An 11,654-nucleotide genomic window follows, 5' to 3' on the forward strand; every position below is an offset into this window, starting at 1 on the left:
TATCGAGATTTGTCGGTCAGACGTAAAACTGAGACCGAACGGTCAAAGACGTACATATAAAAAAAATATATATATATCGAACATGTATTGAAACCCTTCGGTTTAAGACATACATACAGTCGCAAAAAAGCTTACTGGTCGGCCTAAAGGTTGCGACAACAAAAGTATGGAGACCGACCGGTCGAAGACATACACTATCTAAGACATACATCAGAAACAAAAACATGTATGGAGATAAAACCAAGTATGAAAAGCAAGCCCGAAGGCAAAATTAATTAGAAGCCCGAAGGCGAAATATTTATACAAAGCCCGAAGGCAGATCGTTTTTACAAATAATGGCCCGAAGGCCAATGAAAGTACAAAATTAGAATTACTCCGAGTAGTCAGTCTCGGGATCGGATGAAACAACAAGGGGTTCGTCCGGATCCTCACGGCCGACCGGATCAGAAGCTCCTTCGTCCAAAAGTAACTTGTGATCCAAGCCTTCCTTGTGAGCCCGACGGACCGCCTCGTCATATCCAATGTCGAGGAACCGATCCTCGGTCTTCTCAAGAAGCTTCCTCGTCTTCTTCTCCTTCTTTCGGGCAGCCTTCAACGCCAGGTTGCGGCGCTGAACCCTCCTGGTCAGAGTATCGACTTGCCCCTTCAGACGGCCTTCCGACTCCCGAAGGTCCTTCAGGTCCTGGTGGGCAGCATCCAGCTCCGTCTTCAGGGCCGCCAGGGTATCTTCAGCTAGATTGGCTCGAATAGTAAGGGCGTTCACCCCAGCCATCTGCTTCTGCATGTCCTGGACCTTATCAGTCACCGCCGCCGCCCAAGGAGAAGCCTGCACATAAATGGACAAGTTAAAAAAGATATACCGGGCCCATAAAGTGGAAGGGACTAAAGGATGAGAACACTTACCAGAGATAGGAAGCACATCAGCTGCTCGCACGCTTGCAGAGCAGTCGCCGACTCATAGGTCCCCCGGTCGGCCGGCAACATTTGCGATCGGCAGAGATCGCCCGCAACTTCCTTGATCCGATCAGGAGCCTGGATCGCAATCGAATCGGTCGCCAAAACCGACCACTCCGGAATGTAAGGCCGGACCTCCGATGAACCGTCCGGCCTGTTCCTCTTCCTAGAGGCTTCGGCGGCCGGAATCTCCACCACCTCGGAGGCTTTCTCAACCGTCCCCTCCGCACGACCAACCTCCGGGGTCTTCTCCTTCGCCACATCCGCCTGGACTATGGCACCAACTGTTGTTTCGCCGCGGGCCTTTGCTTCGGCCTCCTTCTTTGCCGCCATGGCCTTCGCCGTCTTCCTCTTCAGGGCTTCGGTTCGGGAAGACACTGCACAAAGAAGACAGCGTTAAAACAATAAACAGGTACAAATCAAGTGATCAACTATCGAGGGAAAAGCAAAGAAGAAATAGAAAGACTACCGTCACTACCCCAAAGAGTGAAGAGCCACTCCTTCTCCCGACTGGTCGACAGCAGAATCCGGTTCGGCTCCTGGACTTTGTTCAATTTCTCAAAGTCCTCCAGGTCCTTACCGACCAGAGGGGGAGTGGTGATGATGGAGGGGTCTACCTCCCTCCACAGAGAGAACTTGTGGATCGAGTGACCCCCCAGGTAGAACCACCGTTCGTGGGTACCCTTGTTGCTCGAGTTGGTTTCACACCAATTCGGTCGGCCGGTCTTGCGGCCGATGGTATAAAAGCCATTGCTCTTGGCGTTTTTCTTGAAATCATGATGATTCCAGAAGAGAGCTGGCCGAGGAGACACGCCGGCCATCAGACACCGATGCTGGAATACGTTTATGTACGTAAATCCGTTCGGGTCCAACTGGCCTAAGGCGATCCCCGTCTGCTTCAGAAGTTTCTTCAGCAGGGGGAGCATCGGGAGCCGAAAGCCGCACTTAAAGGCGTTTTCGGAGATGCCCACACACTTGTGCCCTTCTTCCGACTCAGGTGTTTGGTAGATACAATCGCTCTCTATGGCTGGATAAATATCCCACGACCGATGTATCTGGTACTTTATCCGAAACGACTTCAGATCCGCTTCGGTCAGTAAGGAAGGAAAGTTGGCCATAGGAAACTTCAGCACATCGCTAAAGTGATCCGCGGCCGAATAAGACGTCCCGACTATGTCACCCGACCGATCCATTTGCCTGCAAACGAGAGAAGGCAAACATGAGCCATGTACTCGGAAAGAAAGAAAAAGAAGAAAAAGAAGCAAGCCCGAGTACAGAGGGCCGAATCGGGTCGGGCCAGCAGGACTCGACTAACCTAACCCTAGAAAGCCGACTCAGGCAACAAACATTCAAAACTCAAACAAGAATTAAAGCACAAATAACACAATAAGTGGAGGAAGCGACGGCGACAAGTCACCGGTTATAAACTCAGAGACCGCCGGAAAACCCCTACTGCGATCCTGATCTACGACTACCAGTACAATGCAAGCACATAACAAGAACAAAAAACCCCCCAAAAATCGGTAAGCCGGCGGGACAACTCCTACCAGGAAAGAAAATACGCAAAGCAACAAAATACAGTGCACTAACATCTAGCAGCATCCTAAACATAAAGGATGATAACTGACAAAGAGGGGAGAACAACTTACTTGTCGTAGAAGAGATGTGGAGAAAACGGGTGAAAGAAGCCGGAAAAAGAACCACCGCCGGTTAACAACTATCGCCTGGGAGCAAGAAGCTTGAGAGAATGGAGAGTTGAGAGGAAAACAAGAGGATATTGGAAATATGAAAAGAAACGGGTGGTAATGATTTGTATTTATAAACGAATTGTGAAAAGGCGCGCCCTATTAATGGCACCCTTTGGAATGCACGGCCCAGATTCAGCGCGTATCTCGAGGCCACGCCATCCGGCGCCCAAACGACACCACGCGTCCATCGGACCAAGCATTTTGAAATCAGACCGAAACAACTGCTCAGCTCCCACTACAGCCTCACCCTGTCGGTCGGTCAAAGACAACTTAGGCTTCGGCCGCGTTTGAAACCCGACCGAAGCCTGGGGACATGTTGGGTTATAAGCCTTTCGGCCCAATCCATTACGGCCCAAAGCAGGTCCAGCCCACCGTTTGAACTTAAACGTTACTATGGCAACGGTCGAGGCGAGAGAATCCCGCCTCCTTTACTCATCATAACTTCCCTCCCGCATCGGGCGGGAACGTTACATAGCAGGGCTCCTCCTCCTCCTATAAAAAGTGGGTAAATCAGTGGTAAAATTCATTCACAACTTTATACATTCTTACATACTCGCTTGCAGTTCTCTAAACCCTTCCTAGAGCCACTAATTTATTCTCACACCGGAGGTGAATCGGGGGGACAAACCCTCGCATTCTTCTCTGTTTCAGGTCATACTTCGGCTTTGGTATCCGGCAGAACTTTGGCTCTAACACCCGAATTAATCAACATACTGTTAATCATATCTTTAAAAGTTCTGTTCTTTCGTTCTGCCACCCCATTAGACTCAGGTGTATAAGGTGGAGTCACCTCATGAATTATACCATTGCTCTTGCAAAATTCATTAAAGGTGTTTCCCGTATATTCACCACCTCTATCAGATCTCAAACGTTTAAGTACTTTACCAGTTTGTGTTTCAACTTCAGTTTTAAATCTAATGAATTTTTCAAGTGCTTCATCTTTATGTTTAAGAAAATAAACATAACAATATCTACTACAATCATCTATAAAGGTAATGAAATATCTACAGTGTTCCTTAGTCAACACACCACCAAATTCACATATGTCCGAGTGCACTAAATCTAACAAGTCAGAATCCCTAACCACACTATGAAAAGGTTTCCTTGTTAGTTTAGCTGTCACACATACTTGACATTTAGTTTTCTTATCAATGGCATGCTTTGGAATCAACTCTAAGTTCATCATATTCTTTAGAGCACCAAAATTTAAATGACCAAGCCTAGAGTGCCACAAATCGGATGATTCAATATTATTAACAGAAGGAGAAGCAATATCATTAATAAAACCGCCTAAAACAGGCTCCACATTTATTAAAAACAAGCCGTCTGACAAGTAGCCCTTGCCAAAAAACACACCAGTCTGAGTAATAACTACTTTATTACACTTTAAAGAAAGTTCAAAGCCATTTTTAACTAAACAACTTCCACTAATAATATTTCTACGAATCTCGGGAACATGATGCACTCTAGTAAGGGATAGAACACGCCCTGAAGCAAACTTCAGGTCCACGTTTCCTATTCCACGAACTTGAGCCGCACTAGCATTCCCCATCGTCACTGTCATCCCATGAGCCTGTTGATAAGATACAAACAGAGTAATATCAGCACAAATGTGCACATTAGCTCCCGTATCAATCAACCACTCATTAGACAGATAAGTGGAAAATAGTTCAGGGTTGTACTTAACATACCCGTCATTGGTTTCAGAAGCAACAGCCTCACCAACAACCATGTTAAGCACAGGCCCATCAGTGGTTCCAAGCACAGTATTTGCTTGTGCTACCACCTCAGCTTTCTTTGCTTTCTTTACAGGACAGTCCTTACTCCAATGACCAACCTGTCCACAAGACCAACATGGTTTGTTGGCCTTTGATTTCTTAGCCTTGCCCTTGTCAGTTTTGGGCTTAGTGTTCACCTTCTTAGCGACAGACTTTCTTTTCTGTCCCACAGTCACTACATTGACCTTCGAGCTACCAGATTCAGTTGGCATCACATGTCCCTGTTTGGACTTGTGCTGCTCCTGCACAGAGATATCCAGCATCAGGCTAGTCCAAGTGATCTCTCCCTTCTGCCTTTTCAGGGAGAGTGCAAACTCTTCCCAAGACTTAGAGAGTTTTTCAATCACAGACATAACCAAAAACTTTTCAGGAAGGTCCATTCCGGACTCCTTCAAAGCATGCACCAACGTCTCAAACTCATGCACCTGCTCAGTCATGGATTTTGTATCCACCAGTTTGAAGTCCAGGAACTTAGCCACAGAATACTTTTCCAACCCTTGCGAGTCAGTATTGTGTGTCTGATCAAGTTTCTCCCACAAGGTCTTAGCAGTGTAGGAGTCAGATGAGTAAACATCGAACAGAGTGTTCGTTAAGGCTGCTAGAATAGCAGCCCTAGCCACCCCATCCTTTTCCTCCCACATAGCATAGGCCTTAAGGGTTTCAGCCTTTTCCTGTACCACAACTGGTTTCTCATACTGCAACACCGGCCATAGACCCTTAACCGTAAGCCACAGTTTCATCTTTTTCTGCCAACGAGAAAAAGAAACTCCCCCACCGAATTTATCAGGAATACCTGATAAATCAATGGGCTGTGGAAAACGATACGTAGTCCAATCGATGTTACTAGTAACACCAGACCCAGAACCAGCACCACCACCAACAACAGAATCCGCAATCTCATTAACCATCTTGCTTACTACACAATATAACAGATAATCACTTCAAGATTGTTGGGAGTCACAGTGAAAATCACAGCAACAATGTATAGAGCAGTTATATTATATAAACAAGTGTAGGCCAACGAAACCACAACAATATAGCATGCACGAAGATCGTATATACAATAATCAGTGACTGATAAATTACAAGAAAAGAAGAGAAAGGCGCACCTTACACCGTCGCTAGAATTAGTATACAGAACAGCTGAGTCGCCTAGCCCTTCGATGAAGACTAGACTGTTCTTGAAGTGATTATTGCCCCACTACGCTGTGATGGGTAGTCGCAATATCGCTCCCAGGATAAAACAGCACAGACCGAACCGCTCACAGACACGAGTACGATCAACAGCGATCAACACCTCAGTTCGCCCGAGAACAGTATGTATATGTGTATATATCGGAGTAGATGGTGAGAGTGTAAGAGAGAAGAATGAGAATGGTGTTTGTGTTTTTCCCGTGCTACAACTCAAGTGTCGAGGCTCACTATTTATAGTGAGGCCAAGGCACCAACACACCGTCCAGATTCATCTGTCCAGGTTCAATGAATCTGTATCTGTCAGACATTCTGACCAGATTCATTTGTCCAGGTTCAATGAATCTGTATCTGTCAAACATTCTGACCAGATTCATTTGTCCAGGTTCAATGAATCTGTATCTGTCAGACATTCGGACCAGATTCATTTGTCCAGGTTCAATGAATCTGTATCTGTCAGATATACCGACCAGATTCATTTGTCCAGATTCAATGAATCTGTATCTGTCAGATATACTGACCAGATTCATTTGTCCAGATTCAATGAATCTGTATCTGTCAGATATACTGACCAGATTCATTTGTCCAGATTAAATGAATCACATTCTCATTTCAAGCTCTTTCAAGCCACTGTATTCAACTCTATTTCTCAATGGATTTCACTAAGAAAATGTCCCGGAAATTACATCAAGAACATATTAAAAAATATGCTTTAAACTTTCCATTTTCTAACAACTCCCTCTCCCTCCCTCCCTCCCTCCCTCCCCTCTCTCTCTCCGTCTCTCTCCCTCTCTCTCTCTCTCCCCCTCCTTCCCCTCTCCTGATCTCCCCCACTCCCTCCCTAGTCCCCCCCCCCCACCCCCGCTACCCATTATGTATTATAATGTATCTAGATAGATATACTGTTCTAGCTAGTTCAGAACCTAGTGTATTATGAATTACGATGTATGTTGAGAGATATATATACCGTTTTAGCCGGTTCAGAACATTTGTCACAGATCCAGTCATCCAGACATTTTAGGTTTTTATTTTTCCAAGTCCCCAACATTCTCGTTTTGTTTTATGTGTTATACATGATAGATTGGGTATTCATGTACGTAAATGAAAATTCACAATAATCCTGAAGAAAAAGAAGCATGCGCGGTCTTGCTAGTCTGTGACTCTGTGTTATTAGCCAAGGGGTAAATGCATATATGGAACTTAGTGTGCTCCTCGTTTCTTTACAATTTTTTGTATATTATTTCTCATATATTAAAGTATAAAAAGTAAATTTATATAATTTATTTTTCTTAAAAAATAATGAATATTCAAATTTTAAAATTATAATTGTAGAAATTTTAAAATAGGTGTCATATCCGTTTGCAATAAACTATTCTGGCAGATAGGGCTGTTCACGAACCGAGCCGAGCCGAGTTTTGATCGAACCGAGCCGAGCTTTAATTTTTTTTCTGACGAGTCGATCCGAGCCGAGCTTTTTTATCGAACAAAAATTATGTTCAAGCTCGGCTCGTTAACTAACGAGCCGAACACGAGCTTGTTCGCGAACAAATACAAGCCGAGCCGAGTCGAGTCGAGCCGAGCCAAAAAAAAAATAAAGACAAACCGCTAGTTCACTCTTAAAATAGCTAACCAAATAATTTTAATTTTTTTGAAACTTTGTTTATATCACTAAAATGTATATATGTTAACATCCATACGGTTGGATCGGTAAGAAATATTTTTTAAAATATTGAAACACTAAATTAGGATTAAACACCAGTTAGCGGTACTAGTTAACCTTCTACTTGACTGTTAAAATAGCAAACATATTAAAATTATTATTTTCCGAAATTTTGGTTACAACACTAAAATATATATATATATATATATATATATATATATATATATATATATATAGGGATAGGATCAAATAAAAACTTTTTTAAGTTACAAACTTACAAACTTTTTTTTATTCTCCCATCGTGTTAATCCTTAGTTATATAAAGTATCCATGTTGAAAATTCTTCAAAAAACATCACAATTTTTTAAAATAACGCATAAATAAATCGCGTTTTCAACACATTTATAACTGGGGTTCAACATCGGGTGTTGAACACTAATTATCATTGTGTTGAATATATCTAAAAAGATGTTTAAACTATACCTCTAGGGTTTGGTTAGGGTCTAGAAACATAAATATTAGTTATAAAACGTGTTTACCTTAGTTCTTACATTTCAAAATTGGTTTACGTACTTCTCCACTACTATTTTAATCGATGTTCAACAAAATATGTTAAAAAAATGTTGAACTCAAGTTATATATGTGTTGAACAAAAAAAGTTTGTAAGTTTGTAAGTTTGTACCAGAACCCTCCCCTATATATATATTATATGTTGAATTCTGAATTCAATAATATATATAAATTATAAAAAAAACCCAAAAATATTACATTTTTTCGAGCTTTAACGAGCCGAGCTCGAGCCGAGCGAGCTCGAGTCGAGCTCGAGCCGAGCTCGAGCCGAACATACTAAAAGCTCGGCTCGAGCTCGTTTACTTAACGAACAATTTTTTGTGTTCGAGCTCGAGCTCGTTAACTTAACGAGCCGAGCCGAACGAGCTCTTAACGAGCCGAGCTCGAGCTTGTTCGCGAACAGCTCGGTTCGTTAAACAGCCCTACTGGCAGATACAGAAAATAGTGGAATTATTTGATGGTGGGGAGGGGAGGCGACCCCAGCCAAAGTAAAAAATTAATCATCTTTGGTAGCATTTTTATAAGGTCCACCAAAAATACAAACGAAAAAATTTATATTTACTTTTGAAGATTTAAAACAATATCATAATAAAATTAAGATGAAATCTAAATATAGTTAAATTTAGAATCTAAGGAGTTGTCGTCGCCGCAACTAAAAAAGTTTTTACTTTGCGCAACCTAGGTGCAAAGTCATTGGAGGCTCTTAAAATGGTAAACTTAATCCTCATTTGTATCAATTAGCTAGCTGAATGTCTTGTTTTCCCTTTTATTTATTTGTTATTTTAACCTATTGTAATTTTTATTAATAATTTTAAATATTTTTTACTAAAAAATGCACTACAAGAATAACGGGTAAAAATGACCGGCTAAATATGATCGACCTTAAATATGACTGCATTAAATAGTAGCGGGAAATTTGAATTTAATGAAAAAATTGGAACTAAAAATGACTCATTGAAGTCAAATTAGGCAGTCAAATTTAGACAGTCATATTTAATCGATCATATTTAAGTAGTCACGTTTAATTAAGTATGACCAAAAATATTAAATTCCACTAAATTATGACTGACCGATTATTTCCAGTCATATTAGCCGTTTTTTTGTAGTGATGATATTTAGCCGTTTTTTAATAGTGATGATCAAAGAAAACAACGACAAGAAGGCAAAACACTTCATCCATCCTAATGATATGATTGAGTTAAGTTCTATGAAGACCACTTTTTAGTTGGAGACCTGGAGACCACGTATATTCTGCAACTATAGAGTGACATTAAAACATTGCAAAATGTGTTATTTTGCAAATCATGTTCTATAAACATCATTATTTTGTTAAAATTTTTGACAATCCTAAACATTCCACAAGTTAAATAGTGAAAAACACATTATTCTGCAAAATATGTTAAGTTTGCAGAACATATTTACATATTGCAGAACACATGTGTTAAACTTGTCGAACATAAATGATTTTTAATATTTTTCATGAAATAATGATACTTATAAAATGTATTTCGTAAAATAATAAGTTTCATGATGTTTTGATTACAGAACATATATGGTCTCCGAGGTCACCAATTAAAATGTGGTCTTCATAGAACTATCCTCTGAGATGATTATATGTTGGATGATATCTTCAACATCTACCGAAACTCTCTATTGTGATACTTATTTTTATTTACGTAAAAAAATCCTCTTTGTTCATCTCAGTTATCACCTAGCATCTTCAATATTTGTCTGCCCTTCTCATGTAAAAAGAAAATAACGCTTTGTTAATTTCTAGCTTAGTGGTGATACGTGAGGATCAATTGAACCAACAATGCTCCCAAGAAACCATCATTTGTAGTCCTCGTCATCATGTCAAGTCCAGGCGTCCAGCAGTTTTTTCTATTGAAGTGGAGCTGAAATTCTGGTAAGCTCAATTTTCACTTTCAAAGTTCCAGTATGTTGATAGAGGAATTTGGTAATCAACAAAGATGAGGTCCATGGCCGGAATCAAGATCTGGGACGGTGGTTTCGGTCGCCAGAGTGCGGTGGTTTTGTGTTTTAAGGGGTGGCTGAGATTAGGGTTTTGAGTTGGTCTCACGTGCTCATGATCCCCCAATGTGCCTACGTACCCCTATATTTATAGGGGATCAAGCCTGTTGTAGCCAGTTTTGGCTACGGATGAATGGAGAGGGCGCGCCCTCCACGGGGTAATCCCGGGAGGCGCGGCCCTGTGTCTCAAGAACAGGTGTCACGTGTCTGAAGTGTGGAAAGGATAAACAAGAAGGATCAAGGGCGCGTCCTCCGTGGTCGCGCCTACGGGTAAATAATATATATGTGTGAGGTTGAGTGAGTCTCGATGACGACCCTTCCGAGGGATATGAAGACCTACCCTTCCGAGGGATATGAAGACCTACCCCTCCGGGGGATATTGAAGACAACCCTTCCGAGGGATATGAAGACTAGTGCCGGGCTCATCTGGTAGTTATCAGGCTCATCTGGTAGTTCCCGGGTTACGTCCGGGCATGATCTATAATCCCCAATCCTGCTATCTGCCGGGTTGTCCTCGTGCGGGGGCTTGGGGTGATCATGATTGTAGAAGGCCCTCAGGGGTAACATGAAGGCCGATCATATGTCCGGGTCCTGTATTCTGGTGAGTTAGTCCTCATTGGGGGACTGGGACGATCGTGTAACTTGGCTCCTCATTTGTCTTACCTTTTAGTGAGAACCCTCACTAGGGGGTAAGGACGCGTCCCTACGCCTCGTAGGAGTGGTCACGGCTCTATCCGATGTCTCCTCCATGCTACAAAGAGTAGCGGTTAGTGTCATCTCTCGTAGTGGAGATGATGCCGTATCCGTGATGTACTTGGACTAGGAGTCTAAGGTAGTTGCCTCAAGGCTTACTTCTAACTGGAGTAGAACTCTAAGTGATAAGTCATCGACCCACGGTTCGTCTTATCCCCAAGAGGCCTAGTCCTGATCAAACTAGGAGTCTTGGTTCAATAGAACTACGTACGGCTTGATCCCCTATATAAAGGGGTACGTAGGCACATCAAGGGGATATATCGAGAGTTGTGAGAACGAGAGCAGAAATATATTCCCTTGATCTCAGCCACCCTCAAACACCCAAAACCACCGTCCACGGCGGATCTCCGTCATATAATCACCGTAAAAGCACCTAAGTCCGTCAACGAACCTCACGTTTGTTGATTCACCAAATTCCTCTATCAACAAATTGGCGCTAGAAGGAGGGGTACCAGGTGAAATCTCAAAGAGGAAGAGATGGCCAATCACGACGATGATTTGTATGAAGGAGAGTACTACATTGAAGACGAACCAGTAGAGCCGTACTCACCAGTGCACATTCAAGACCCCCGCACCTTGCCAAACAACCCACCTCCGGTTGTGGTCAGTAATACGGAGCTTCTTAGTGCCCTTCACCGAATGGAACAAAATCAAGCAAGATACAACACAAGGTTGAATACCCTGGAGTCCGTCCTAGAAGAACTCGCACCTCGACGCCCTCACCAGTCTAGGAGCCATGACAGGAGGGGACGCAGACGTTTCAGGCGCCCTACACCTCGAATGCTGGAGTATGGAGATGTAACTCCCGGTGCTAATCATCCCCAGGGAACAACCGTCAACCACGGGGCTCATGGCACTCAGGGCGCGCCCTTGACCGTCTCCATACCACCAACTCAGCCAGGAGGGTCGGGGCAAGGAAGAGGAAATCAGAACACAAACGCCCGACCCTTGGCCGAAAGACTTGGGATC

The 11,654-nt window shown here is 42.9% G+C and overlaps 1 protein-coding gene across 1 annotated transcript; it reads right to left on the reverse strand.

The window, feature by feature from the left end:
- Positions 1 to 247: 247 nt before the first annotated feature.
- LOC135152929 (uncharacterized) lies at positions 248 to 3,394 on the reverse strand. The gene is made up of 4 exons (XM_064094272.1): positions 2,604 to 3,394; positions 1,424 to 2,151; positions 904 to 1,331; positions 248 to 826 (listed from the first exon to the last, which is right to left on the reverse strand). The coding sequence occupies exons 2-4, from the start codon at positions 2,145 to 2,147 to the stop codon at positions 371 to 373; spliced, it is 1,608 nt and encodes a 535-aa protein (XP_063950342.1). The 5' UTR covers positions 2,148 to 2,151; positions 2,604 to 3,394; the 3' UTR covers positions 248 to 370.
- Between the last annotated feature and the right edge of the window lie 8,260 nt (positions 3,395 to 11,654).

The sequence above is a fragment of the Daucus carota genome, chromosome 1 (genome assembly GCF_001625215.2).
Source record: "Daucus carota subsp. sativus chromosome 1, DH1 v3.0, whole genome shotgun sequence".
NCBI classification, from domain to species: Eukaryota; Viridiplantae; Streptophyta; class Magnoliopsida; order Apiales; family Apiaceae; genus Daucus; species Daucus carota.

Excerpts from the sequence above, each read along its gene's own strand:
- LOC135152929 (XM_064094272.1), bottom strand. The coding sequence starts at position 2,147 with ATGGATCGGTCGGGTGACATAGTCGGGACGTCTTATTCGGCCGCGGAT. Across the intron at positions 1,332-1,423 it reads CACTCTTTGGGGTAGTGACG|TGTCTTCCCGAACCGAAGCC; the intron begins GTAGTCTTTCTA and ends TTCTTTGTGCAG. Across the intron at positions 827-903 it reads TGATGTGCTTCCTATCTCTG|GCTTCTCCTTGGGCGGCGGC; the intron begins GTAAGTGTTCTC and ends ATTTATGTGCAG.